Source organism: Stenella coeruleoalba (assembly GCF_951394435.1).
Source record: "Stenella coeruleoalba genome assembly, chromosome: X".
NCBI classification, from domain to species: domain Eukaryota; kingdom Metazoa; phylum Chordata; class Mammalia; order Artiodactyla; family Delphinidae; genus Stenella; species Stenella coeruleoalba.
In genome coordinates this window covers 11,484,822-11,498,914 of record NC_137152.1, presented here as the reverse complement: position 1 = coordinate 11,498,914, position 14,093 = coordinate 11,484,822, and the positions used below count along the sequence as shown (strand labels likewise).

The 14,093-nt window shown below is 40.0% G+C and overlaps 1 protein-coding gene and 1 long non-coding RNA gene across 4 annotated transcripts in view; one reads left to right on the top strand and one right to left on the bottom strand.

The window, feature by feature from the left end:
• Nucleotides 1–1,177: 1,177 nt before the first annotated feature.
• Nucleotides 1,178–14,093, bottom strand: part of MOSPD2 (motile sperm domain containing 2) — a 59,849-nt gene continuing 46,933 nt past the window's right edge. The window contains exons 12-15 of one of the 3 annotated variants that reach the window (XM_079911161.1): nt 13,384–13,480; nt 12,626–12,755; nt 4,147–4,249; nt 1,178–3,425 (exon numbers count right to left, since the gene is read on the bottom strand). In XM_079911161.1, coding sequence (XP_079767287.1) covers nt 3,246–3,425; nt 4,147–4,249; nt 12,626–12,755; nt 13,384–13,480 — 510 coding nt within the window. In that variant the 3' untranslated portion in view covers nt 1,178–3,245. Of the gene's footprint in view, nt 3,560–4,146; nt 4,250–12,625; nt 12,756–13,383; nt 13,481–14,093 lie in introns of all 3 variants that reach the window. The other 2 variants (XM_079911163.1, XM_079911162.1) reach the window with 2 other exon arrangements.
• Nucleotides 4,372–13,368, top strand: LOC307180764. Its single transcript, XR_013825778.1, has 4 exons — nt 4,372–5,108; nt 9,501–9,666; nt 10,135–10,216; nt 13,240–13,368. It is a non-coding gene; the product is annotated as an uncharacterized lncRNA (long non-coding RNA).

Here is a 14,093-nt window from a genome sequence, read left to right as displayed (position 1 = left end):
TTAACATTCCCGGGTCACACAGGTAGCAAATGTCAGAGAGGGGACTTGAACCCGGGCAGTCTTCATTCAGAGCCCTCACTCCTGACCACCACTCCGTCAGCTGGGACAAATGGGAGGACTTCCATTCCGTGCCCTCGGGCCAGGAAGAAAAGGGGAGTCCTGTGCTTCTGGGGACCCATGTTGTTCTGACATCAAGAAACCTTGAGTTGCTGGTAGAATTTAGAGAAGAGCCGGGTCGCTGTAAAGTAACTGATCCTTTCCTAGCTGGAGCCTTCCCCGCACAGGAGCTCTTCCCTAGAAAGTTGCATCTTTTGGGAAAGGAGGCCACACCCTCAGAGTCCTGGGTAGGTGTGGGGCTCCTTGGTAGGTTACCGGTCTGTCTTTGTGGCTCTGTTTTGAATTTCTCCCATGGTTTTGTATCTCGACCTCTTTTGCAGTTTAGAAGATGGACCTGTCCTTTTCGTTCTATTTTATGGAGCTGCACTTGGGAGCTGTGTCTTCCAGTGGCGAGGGGAACCACACAAACAATCCCCAGGGCCTTTGCCATCACTATCCGGGGCCGCCCCTCCTGAACCACACCCACGTGCCGTGCTCCGGTGCCTTCTCGCCGGGACCACCTGCCATGCGCCCGGCAGCCAGGTAGGATTTCTTGTCAGCCTGCTTCCCGCAGGTTCCTGTCAGCAGGCAGGTGTATAGGTACTAGGATTGAGGGATGTAGGGCAATTCTGACATGTGTGGCCACTCTAGTGATAGGTTCTGTGATGGAGCCCCCAGCTGTGACAGTGAGGCCAACGCTAGGTCCGGAAAATGGAGAGATCCCCTGAAGAGCAGCCAGACCCTGACCCAGGGGCGAGGAGAAACGGGACACACTAGGGACGGGTTCACCTGATGACACAATTGTGCCTTTGGAAGTTTGTGATGCCATCCTTATAAAAAGGTAAGTAGGCGCAGAAGAAATTAATGTGATCTTTGGAAGGTCAGAGTGAACCTGAGCTTTGATTTTTAAGATGCTTTATCAATTAGAGACCAGAGGTTTTTCCTGATGATATTTATTGCATAAATGTAATTATTTTTCTAAAACATATTAAAATAGAAAACATGTTCTTTTGATCAGTTTATACAAAGAAAATACCAATATAGTAATAAAAATACTGAAAATATATGAAAAGCACCAGAACATTAGAGAAATTACACCGGCAACAATTCTAGGAATATATTTTTGTTTTTTGCAATTGTACAATAAAGTGCTATTAAATCCAGTCAAAATTAGTGGCAAGATATAAAAACAGTTATGGTATATTATGAAATTTGAGGCTAGGTTTACCAGCAATTGTATCTTTAGGCTACTTGCCTATAATGATATTTCATTAATGTTTTCATGGAAACTATGAATTTCCATTCCAAGTGAAGATAATTTAAATCTGAATGTTGGTCCTTGGTAATTTGGTCATGAACAGGTAATGACATATTAAAAAATAAAATTATTAATTATAGCGTACTCAGTCATACAGACGTGATTAAATAAAATCAAACAAAGACACAATAAAATCAAATGTAAATATATGTGATCAATTAAGACAAGTACAGAAGTTTAGATGCCTTTGATTTTATGGTTAATTTTCAATATATTTTGCTTAGTCACATTTAATAGACACACAAATGTTAACAAGAAATGTTATTAAATTCAACTGGCCAGACATCAGGGAAAAACATTTTAGTGAGTCAATGTAATTTTCATGTGAAACATTAAAGGGACACCGTCAGGACAATACATTTCCAATTTTGACTATTTCCTCGCTTATTTGCTGAAGAACAAAACACATACACAGATACTTCGGGATTAGATTATAACAAAGCCAGGAATCTAACATATAAGGGGAAATCGCTGTGCACACACACAGGGAGATACTATGGACAGTACTTAGGGTGGGCTGCAGTCAGTTTCACGTCTGGAGGTGGCAAACTGAAACAGAAAAACCCAAATTAAGACGAAGTATCAGACCAGTGTCCATTTAAGGTTTTATTTCCTAGGCCAATTTTGAAGGAACTCTATTTTTTCATTCTTCATAATGCCATTTGGGAATCATCACATTCTCAAGATGAAAGCCGCCAACACTACAACCTCAGAATAAAACATTCTGCAAACATGGCTCAATCAAAACTCAAAATTTATTTTACAGGCAGACTATTTTTTTCTTTCATATAAAGTATAGATTTATATGTGAACCAACATGGACCAAAACTGTTTATATTAAATGAGAAAACAAACTACTTGCATTAGGCTCTGCTCCTGCGAGGTGTATCATGTTACGAATTGAGGAACCGTCCTCAGTATTGCTGTGACAAAGGCAGAATATATCAAGTGAGTCAATTAACCCTGGTCTGAAGTTTTTACAGTATTTTTCACTCTTAAACCGAGAAGTGACACTTTCGATTTATTTTTTCACCCTTACCGAAAGTTCCCTTCTCGTGGCTGATTTTAGCAAGGAATTGAAATGTAAATGAATTATACTGCTCTGCATCTCAAAAACTAACTTTTCAAAAAAATTTTATCTAACTCCTTTCGTTTAGAAAGGAGGGTGAAGATGGTCCAATGGAGGATCAGGCCTTTATAATAAGTGAAGCAAAAGGGTCCCTGTCCAGCCAGAGAGAGCAACGTGAAACTGCGTAAAAAAAGACAGGAGAGGTTCTTCTTCTGGACGTTACTGACGGACAGAATTTAGAGAAAATCCAACCAGACTTAGTTCCCCAAATCCTAGCTAAATGAGAGTGTGAGTGTTCATTAAAAAGTCTGAGATTAATAAAAGGCAGGCAGGCCGTTAAGGAAGACGGATAAGAAACAAAGGCTAAAGGTGGTTTGGCATTAAGTAGTTGTACATTCCAAAAGAACATCGACTAGCATCTGTTAGTAGTTCTCAAAATTACAAAGTCATGGTTACAGAAATTACTCTGTATGTTTTTTCAATATACATGTTCTTCTATATACATAGTATAGAAAAGCTAATAAGTTGGCTCAGCTATAATAATTCTGTCAAAAAAAAGCAGATGACAGTTTTTGGCTGCAACAAAGCATGTTACTTTTCCGTTCAGCTAACATATATACATGATAAAACAAGCTTTAAAAGTATTAAATCAAAAGGGAAAAATAAATTATCTCTATTAAGTCACACAACAGATATACCTTTACTTACTTGACTAACTACCTATAGTTTCTTGTAATCAGTATCTTCAGCGTTTCCTTATTGTTAACAGTTTATTTTCAAGACATGTTTCAGTCCCCCCCCCCCCCCAAATGCCGTACATTTCCTTGGAGGAAGGAAGCACAGATGTGTGACACTTTCAGCATGGTGGAGAAGTTCTGGGAGGTACTTTTTCCAACTAATGAACGGAAAAGCCATGTTTCCTACCGAGCACCACTTCTTTAACTGTACAACAAATAGAAGAGAGAGATGACAAAAGCAAGCGAGACCACTGTTAAGGAAAGCAGCCATTGCTGGAACCAGATACAATGCTGAACTTGGTCTTCAAGCTTCCTATTGCTTTCTAGTAAACGATTGAGCTAAAGAGGGGAGAAAAGGATGAAAGGTTTGTATCAATAAAACAGTACAATAATCAAGTGCATGACAAATGGGAATATTAGAAATCCCACAAACATTTATGGGATAGAGTCCATCTACTCTGAAAGGCTGGGAGCTGGGAATGCAATTTGGTTGCCGAACGGATGTGTATCTGTTCTCATTTTGAAAAGGTCTAATTCTCTAGTTGAGAAAGGAACAAAGCAATCATTTCCTGGAGGTACTGAAACCAGCTATTCAGAAAGGGAGCCCCTCCACCTTTTTCAGATTTAAATGCACTACATGGTACCTTTTCCATGAGATCAAGTTCTTCGATACCCCCCAAAATACCATGCGCTTTGCTATAAGGTCCCTAGTCCAAATTGAAATAGCCAGAGCTTTCAGAAAGTTAGTTAGAAGATCTCCAAAAGTAACGCACCACTTACCATTTCTGATCTGGCTTCCCTTCACAAAGAAGAGAGCATTTCTGTCGTGGCTATGCCAAAGGTCTGCTTTATGTCAGTGGGGAAAAAATGGATTTCTAATATTGATTAACACTAAAGACTTATAGTTAGGAAGAAAGAACACTTACCTGTAGATAGAGCTCTTCACTGGTTTTATCTGACATGTTAAAGGCATGGTGTTTTAATGTAAGAGTGGTTGGCTTAATGCTCTCAACAATATGGCATCTTAACCTATGAAAGTACAAAGGAAACATAACTTCTTAAAGTTTTTAATGAATTTTTGAAAAGTAAAGTGTAAAATGAAAACAGTTAAACACAGAAGTGTATGTAACAGAGGTGAAAGTACTCATTCCTCTCCCCAGATATACCTAAGGGAGCAGCTAGCTCAACGTGTGTTTATCTTTGAAGGGGAGCAGAATTTGCCACCCCAAAACGTGCCTCTGGGGCACAAGGTTTATCTTGAGCTGGTTATTTTTTAAGAAAAAGCAGACAAAAGTGGAAAGCTTTTTCACTTTTCAGTAGAAGCTCTGAAAAGTGAAGAGAAGCTACCTTTTTGTGAGACATGCACAGTTACAAGGGAAATCTCCCTTTGTAAGGGTGTCTCCCTCTCTGCCAGGTACAGGAGGATGACTTCGTATCTCTCGAGACTCTTATCAATGGAGAAGGCAGAGACTTAAATCCGCAGGACAACCTTAGCCGTGTATGTTGTGCTTTTCCCACCATCCTCCCAGAACTGGCTCCCTCGCCCACAACATCATCTTTTCTCTTTAGCTGGAGGTGGTATTTAAGGTGGTGTCATGGGCCATTGCGGGAAGTTTTACTGTTTTCCTGGGTCTCTCAAAGTATACAGGAGGTATACATGCTAGTAAACTTCTGTTTTTTTCCTGTTTTCTTCTTTTCACCTGTCTGTGATTACGGGGGTATGGCGGGGGGTGGGACGGGGATCTTAGGCAAGAACGTAGAAAAATAAAGGGAAAATTATTTTTCCTCTCCTACAGTTTGGCAAGCTACCCTGGGAGCTGCTGAGATAGCATACTCACTTGGGAGCCTGCAGATGGGATTCTGGAAAACGGGCAGAAGCCCGAGAAGGGTAAGAATTCTTACTAAAGTCAGCTCTCCTGGATCTCAGTCTGGTGCAGTTGAGAGAGGAAGGTAAAAATTTCACCTTGTCCCTTCTTTTCCAAATTGAGATTAGCAGGAGAAAATATTTGTGTCAGCCAGTTCCTTAGTATTGTGACTTTGGTAGAGATTTTTGTTATGAGTATTTTTGTCTTCTACTGGTCCTCTTTCCTCCCACAGATGGTCATTGTTCTCTTTTATCTCTGTCTCTTGTGTTGTCAGAAGGAGAACCACAGGACAGATGAGCTTTTCCTTTCGTTTTACTCTGTCTTGAGAGCTTGGCTTTATGACCAGGGAGAACAGTCTCTCTGGTCTCTGCCAGAGGGATGATGCATGTGTCTGCGTGCATCTGGCGACCACCTGAATAGGCTGGGGATCCGGGACACTAACTGATAAGCAGCATTCTCTGATGCTACCGGCTCTCGTGGGCGTCGGTCATAAGGGCCCCTTGTGGTCTCCACCTTCTTGTCTTATTTAGGGCTGGAAAAGTCCTGTTCCAGTAGTGCTTACCCCGTGTCGCAGGTTTGTAACTGAAGGCATATCATTCTTATGGGAAACGGGAGACACTTTTCACGACCCCATTCTAACCACGTGTGACAATGAAGGTCTTTGCTTCCTTAGGCTAACTCTGGGAGTGAGCTTTCTGAATCGTGTGAGGGCTGCATCTTTTGCACCCCGTTTCGGGATGCCTCTTGCATCCATGGCTAAGCCATAAAAAGGCTTATAAGTTTGAGTTGCTATTGAGATTAATATAAGATCATACTACTCAGCAATGGCCAAAAGATGGATCTTTTGAATTGGAAAAACTTCTGTGTTTAAACATTTTTTAGAGAGCTCTCAGCCTAAACAATTGTTTTTCTTGGTATCTATGGAAAGACCAACTTGAAAGGAGGACGTGAAGGAGTATGGGGGCCAGCCTTAGGGACGTCCTTAGTAAGATGAAATTACAAAGCTCTTTTTACCTCCACTTTCAGAAGATATCTACCAAATTTAGAGAAGAGTTAAAAAAGACTAGTGGCCATTCAGTTCCCCACTCATAGGGACCTTGATTGGCTGCTAAGGGGTGTTCTTCACACCCATGATTATACTGTAGTTATCAGACAAGCCCGATGGCCCCCCTAGGGAAAACAGGCACACTCACACGGGCAGCATATGACCAGAATTCCTCCCAAATTATCAGGAAATGGATCAGCTGAAGGCCAATATTCAGGGGCTGACAGAAGTAGGGGCTTTTTCCCCTAAGGTGAATTGGTCCAAGGTTGAATTGTGCACTCAGAAAAAGGAGAGCATTCAAAGGCCTTTGTTGGACGCTTTCTACAGACTTTGTACAGATGCTGCGTTAAGCCCTGAAACTCCAGAACATAGAAATCATTTGATTTCCGTCGTAATTGGAAATTTCCCTGATATAAAGCAAACTGAAGAAAATGTAGCTGGATGCCATTCAGGCTGCAATCCAATTTTTTGAGGAATTAAAAGCAACTGTCTTTGTCTTGCAAATCTTCACAAAACCAGAAATTCGGCTCCAGAAGCAATTCAAAGTTCACCTATTCTAACCATTCCAAAACCTGCCCTGTTTATCTCAAAATACTTGCAGGTATTATAAAAGACCACATCACTGGAAACAGAACTGTTCTGTACTTAGAAAAGTAAGAAAACATTTAAACGGTAATTTCGCTAAACCTCTGATAATAGGTAAAGTACCCCCAAAACTCCAGGAAAAAAAACCTTACTTTCTCTGTCCCTTTGAGGTGTAAATTTTCTACCCCACCTTCTGTAGGACCTGATAGCCAGCTCATAGAAATGCAAACTTTAGGAAAATGAAGCTCATCAGAAGTTAAAGAAAAGGAGCTATTTTGAAATTGGGCAAATGAAAAAAGCAAAACAAAAACCCCCACAAATATTAGTTTTAAAAAAAAAAAAAGCTTTAGCACTCTGAGCAGGTAAACTTATTCCAACTGCCAGAAACACAGTTCGGATCCAACTGTTCTTTAATAAGCTAGTGAGTTTTGTGTCACTGTACCTTAATTCATGGCTAAAATTCTGGAACCAAAGCTATAAGGTCTCTGGTTTGCATCTGTATGTTTACATGTGTGTATATATATATGTTCTAAATGTGTGATATTTTCCTACTTCTGAATGGTACTGGCAAGATTAATTCATAAAAACTATTCAACTGGCTTAAAGAAAAATAAGTGCTTTTCAAATTGAATATTCCTAAAACTCAGAAATAGAGAAACTAACCCCAAATTTTTTTCAAGTTCACAGGATCTGGGATAATCTTTGGTAAATAAAAGCTGGGTTAAATCAAGACAGTATGGTACTGGCACAAAAAAAGAAATATGGATCAATGGAACAGGATAGAAAGCCCAGAGATGCACCCACGCACCTGTGGTCACCTTATTTTTGATAAAGGAGGCAAGAATATACAATGGAGATCAATTATACTTCAATACAAAACAAACAAACTGGGTTAACTGGTTGGTTTAATTATACAGGTCTTGATATAATAGAGACATGCAACCTTTATTCTACCTGGGCTTACTATTCAAATAAGTAAGTTCATGTTATCTCTGTTACAAAATTTGTCAGCAAGAACACCTTGGCATGATGGCTGATTTTGTGTAATGTCTCCTGGTGTTTGTGTGAAGAGTCTAAACAATTGTTGGTAGCAAGTGATTTAGATAAATGTCAGCGAGATAAACGTTAGGTGAACTTATCAGCAATGAGTATATTTTATGGTATATCTCTTATAAACAGTTTTCCAAATGTCTTTGGTAACTTGAAACTTTAGAGTTTTGCTAAGTTAAATGACAGGAAATTCACTGAATATCTAGATCATTTCCAAATAAGATAAAATAGTGAAACATTAATTACTACACATAGGTTTATCTACTTCTGGCTTCTTATTACAGAATGAAAGGTATTTGGGTATATTAGTAAACATATCTTGTGCCACAATGAAAAACCATACTGTGAGGAAGTATCTATTTCTAGAAATTATGAAATATATTCATAAATTTGCCAATCCAAAGAATGCTGGTGTAACAGACTGCAAGTGCTTATTTATCAGTTTTCACTAGAAAGTAACATTTCTAAGGATTATTAAAACGACTAGAAATAAGTATATCAACCCTGTACATAAGAATTAGGATGTGTTTTTGGCCAAGAGAAGTAGGGAGGTGCATTTTTGTTAAGGGAAGTGAAAGTGATTTTATCCTAAAGTAAAGCTATAGTTATTTCAGAGTAGAAAGTAGGAGAATAAATGGATACAGAAAGTTGGGAAGAGACAGAAAGAGAAAATTTTACCTTGTGTAGTCAAGCTGGCTAAAATTGAATAAATTTGTTTTAAGGGTTTTAAAAATAAGCTTAATATCAACAGTGTAATTACATGAAACTAAATTTTCTTTTTTTGCTAAAGGGACAGTTTTATTGGGCTCTTGGTGTGGTGTGGTCTGCTCCTGATAAGAGATTGTGAAAGGTTTTTCTTTACCTTTTTAAGTAATCTGCCTAGAAAGAAAAGATTTTGCATTTTATCAAAATAATTTCCTGTGCTTCATCTTATCTTTATCAGCAGGTCTTTAATTAAAACTCAGTTTTAAGATTAGGAGCTACGTTTTGCTCGCAACTATGTGACCTTCTGTATTTGCCTTTGAAATGTTTTTAACTGTCACTTTGGTTAATTAAGTATTGTTTCATAATGATATATGGTTCTATTTAGCCAAGTGTCCAAAACCTTTTGATATTTTTGACAAACGTCCCCAAATCAAATTCTAAATGAAGTCTTTTTGACCTCAAACTAACTTTGGGATTTTCCCCACGGCCCCTGGAACATCTCAAAAGATGTGTTCTCTTTATAAAAAGATACTAAACCACTTAGGCTTATTTGATATGTTAAATTATGTGGGACACATTGTCAAATAAGAATACTAAACCTTCTTGATTGTACTTGTATAGATACATGTTTCACCTTCAAAGAGATTCACAAAAAGGACTCTGACAAGTACTCTAGAACACAGGTTTCTGATAACTTTTAAGACCGTAAAACTGAGCTGGGTAAGAATTTCCAGAACTAATGGAAAAAACTGAATTCAGGCAGAACAAAAATTAATAACGTGGGATTGAATGAATTGATGAGAATGATTGAAACACGTTTTGTTTCTCCAGATTTAAGGAGAACTTTTCCTCTTAAGCTATCTATGATTTACTGCAATTTGGTGAATTATACCTTTGTAAGCAGAATTGAGACAATTTTTCTCCATACCTGATCCCTCCAGAATTTAGAAACTCTTAGTGAATGTTCTCATTTTCATGGTGATATAGTTATTTGCACAAGTTCAATGAGAATCTGTTCTCCTTGTAACAGGACACAGTTGGAAATATGGTTGTATTATCAAGCTTTTGACTTGAATGTCATATTTGAAAATGAAATGCATGAAGTCGGATATGACCAGATGGCTTTAAGGAACTAAAGACCCTTGGAAACAACTGACCTGGTACCTTGCTTACAGGGTTCCAGACAGCCTTACTAGGTGAGTAAGGAAAGTCACTTCCTGGCAAGCTCAGGAACCTCAGAATATTTTGGGGACCTCAAGAAGACAGGAATTTGCCTAAATTAGCATAATAACTTTATCCTTGTTTACCGTGCTTTTCGTGATAGCCTTCCTCCACCCCACAACATCTTTCTTTTGTCTTTCACTGGAGATGGTAGTGAAGGTGGTGGCTTGGGCCATTTGGGAGAGTTACTCAGTTTTCCTGGGTCTCTCCCACGTATACAGGAGGCGTCCATGTTATGAAACTTCTGTTTCTCTCCTGTTCGTCTGTCTTTTATTACAGTGGGTCTCAGCCAAGAACTTGGAAGGGTAGAGGGAGAATTATTTTCCCTTTCCTACATCCTCCAGCTTCTTAATGCAGGTATAAATTACACACAGTGCTCAATAACCTAAGAGAAGTTTTTTATATGATATTCAGTAGAATTCACCTGATCTTCCGATTTGCAGGAAGCCACCCTTTCTAGATGGGAGGCAGTGCTTTCACCTGGGCCTTCGGTACCAAACCACCAAGTCCCCCTGTTTCTGTGAGGTAAGTGCTTCATTCTCTTTTGACAGTTATAGAACAGAAAGCCATTAGAAACTGATTTACAAAGCAACCCAAAAAGAAAGAAAAAACCCCATAATTTTGAGGTACTGTTTGATAAGAACTTCAAAAGTAGGCCCTCCTGAAAAGTAACTTGAAAATTTAAACATCTTCTCCATCTAAAAACATGTCACAACTGTCACCACAACTGTCACAATGAGCCTTATCTAGATCCGTGTTCCTACCTCGGCTTTAGGTTCTGTTCCTTCTAACTTTCTCAGGAATTTCACTGTCAATGGTTTATTCTGTAAGGTCAGCCTCTCCTTCGGAAATGGTCCTTACTATGGTTTTAAACAACGCTCAAATATCTCCCATTACAAAATCCCAAACAACCCCTTCTCAACAACACAGTCTTCCTTCCAACTATGACCCTGGTCCCTCCCCGACAAGCCCAACGTCCAGAAGTCTTACTGCCTGTGTTTCTTTGGCATCTGGCTCCTACCAACTCACAGTGTTCCCCGTGAGGTCGTCAGTTACCTCCATCACGTCACCAGCAACGGCCACGTCTCACACCTCATCCTTGACTGACGTTGGTAGCACTTTGTTCCTCCTCTGTGAAACACACTCTACCCCGGGCCTTACTGACACAGCTCACCAACTGCTTTCCCTCCTGACGCCCTGTATTGTTCTCCTTCATTTGGCTACTAAATATTCCTCTGAGCTGTGTCTAACTTTCACCCTCTCTCGCTGGGTACAAGTTAGACCTAGCCTAGAGGAAATAAAGCTCGTCTTCCCAGGCCCATTCTTATTCTTGTTCTCCTTCCCTCTATGAATTGCCCGCAAAGGGTAATCTTGCCCAAGGCATTTCAGAGCAGGTCGACGTTCTCCCAGTGGTTTTACAGTGGTGCCCAAGCTGCTCCTCTGGGCCCTGTCTGCCTCCAACATGCTTTCTTACTATGGATCCTCTCACACCCTGTTCCAGCCACATCTGTATTCTTTCAACTCCTTATTTGAAGATTGAACTCAACTACAACCCTTACTAGGTTTCTCAGCTTCTCGTCTATAAAAAGGGAAAAATAACTACCTATGACCTAGGGTTGTTTTAGTGACTAAATGAATAAAGGAGAGTACCACACTTAAATAGAACTTGCTATATGCCAGCGCTAGTCTAAGTGTTGTTAACTCAGTATCACTCTTTCATCTATGTCTGCCCACAGTCTATTTTTCTACAAAGCCTCCCAGAGTAATCCTTTAAAAAAAAACAAGCCGATCACCTCATGGCTCTGCTCAGCACCAACTAATGGTTTCTCCTCTCAAAACCAGAAGTTCTCACTATGGCAATGATCTGGCATCCCGTACTGGATTCAGGTTACACTGACCTCCTTGCTGTTCCTCACCCAGGCCAAGCACACATCTTTTTCATTTATGGTTCGCTCTACCTGCAAAGCTCTTTTCCCTGTTATCTATGTGGCCTACTCTCATTTCCTTCAGGTCCTACTCAAATGTCATCAGTGTGGCCATCCTTAACTACCCTCAACTGAGCTTTCTCAATCTTGGCACCACTGACATTTTGGGCTGGATCATTCTTTGTCATGGGGTGCTGTCTTGTGCATGGTGGGATATTGAGTAGCATCCTGGTCTCTACCTATTAGATGCCCACAGCACCCCACTGTCCAGTTATGACAACCAACAATGTCTCCACAGCACCCCACTGTCCAGTAATGACAACCAACAATGTCTCCAGGTATTGCGTCCCTTGGGGAGCAAGACTGGGCACACTCCAAAAAAACCCCACAACCTTCTTCTCTATTCTCCTCCTCTTTCCTATACATCTTTTTTGCACACATGCACAGACATACGTGTATATGTCTATATAGTGACAGGGTTTTCTCTTAAATAGGATAATTGTCATACATACTTTTTTGTGAGTAGGTTTTTTTCTTTTCCTAATAGTATGTCACAGGTATCAGAACAAACAGATGCACTACACTCTTGAATGGCTTCAGAGTACTTCTCAAATGCATTTCACTATTACTTTACGGATGAACATTTAGGTTCTTTTCCATTTTCCACTACTAGACAATTTTTGTGAAACAATGTTTCACTGCAGCAAACATTCAAGTACATAAGGTGAGCATTCCTACAAAGGTAACTGTTGTAAGAGAAAATCTGTTTGTAATTTTGACACATTCAGATTCTTGCATTGGCCAGCAAACAAATCTCTGCTATTAGCAATCTCCTAGAGAAACTCCAGGTCTTGTACCTGAGCCTTGTAGGGGTTGGGGCCAACAGTGTAAGCCTAGATGTCTGCCAAATGCCAGGAGGAAGGGATGCCTGCTTATTAGCCCATGTAGGTGCATTCCTCTTTGGGATTTTTCCCATTGCAATTTGAGAGCCTGTAAGGGAAAAGCATACCTATGCTCCATTACTTTGTTTCTGGGAACTTCTTTCCAAAACTGAGTCAATTCTGCTGGGCCTGTGCCAGATGACTGTTCCATTTCTGCAGCCATTATCAGAAAACGGTCTTGGGCAGAGACTGTTAAACCTGCATTCCAAAAGGGTAACTTATTATATAATAAACAGGAACCTTTACAAAGGGACAAAGGGTTGGCTATGTGGCTTAAGCATTATTCTAGAAAACACTAAGGAAAACGAATAATATGGAACTATCTTATTATTTTTTTTTTTTGTGGTACGTGGGCCTCTCACTGTTGTGGCCTCTCCCGTTGCGGAGCACAGGCTCCGGACGTGCAGGCTCAGCGGCCATGGCTCACGGGCCCAGCCGCTCCGTGGCATGTGGGATCTTCCCGGACCGGGGCACGAACCCGTGTCCCCTGCATCGGCAGGCGGACTCTCAACCACTGCACCACCAGGGAAGCCCGGAACTATCTTAAAAAAGGAAAAAGTTCTCCTAAAGATGAATAATTTTTTTGTTTGAAATTCAATTTTAACTGGCATCAGTTTAAACAATTTTACTTCTTAAAAAAATTTTGTTCTAATGAGAGCCATTCACCCGTCTCATTTTACAGGTGAGAAAACAGATGCCCAGAGTGTGGCGAGGTGACTTGCTGATACCCTGCTAATTTCTAGATTCCAGTCCAGCTTTGCTGAGTCATCACCCAGCCCCAGGCCTCCCATAACACCCCACTGTGGCCAGCCAGGTGACAACTCACCCCCGTGGGGAGACACGACTATATCAACTGATGCACCCGGGTCACAACTGCTGTTGCTGGGCTTGACTCTGTACTTTTCTGGAGCAGTTGTTCTCACCTGTTCACAAAAAAACAGTAGTCACATAACCTTTATGCTCTTTGGGGGGAAATGGCTTTAAAATGACTTAAAAATCATTAATAAAGTCTATAAAACAATCTTGGTGGTTACATATATAGAATATATCTTTCCCCATCTGCAGGAAAAAAGCATCTCAATCTACTAGAAAAAAACACTCATCAGTCTGTTACTTAGCCTTCCTCTTAAACTAAAAACTGTTACATATTTATTCTGTTAATCACCTGAATTTAATAATTCATGTTCAAAAACAACACACATTAGAACACATGTTACAATAGTGTCCAGAAATTTAAAAGCAGCAATCAAAGGACATCTAGGAAGTAGGTGATTTAAGGAAGTAATACCCTACAATAAGGGGCAGTGGTGGAGTCAGTCCTGTTACACTTAATGCTCAGTGTCAGGTTAGTATCCAGTATAAACTATACTCCAGAATATACTACACTTGGGGGAAACTGCACTTTAGATTTTATAGTTTTATTTTTTCACTCTCTATGAATTAAATTATTCATACAATGAAAAGTGTCTTTTTTTTTTTTTTAAACAAACAAACCCTGGGACTAATTTGGACAGTACCCTATTACTGCACATTAAA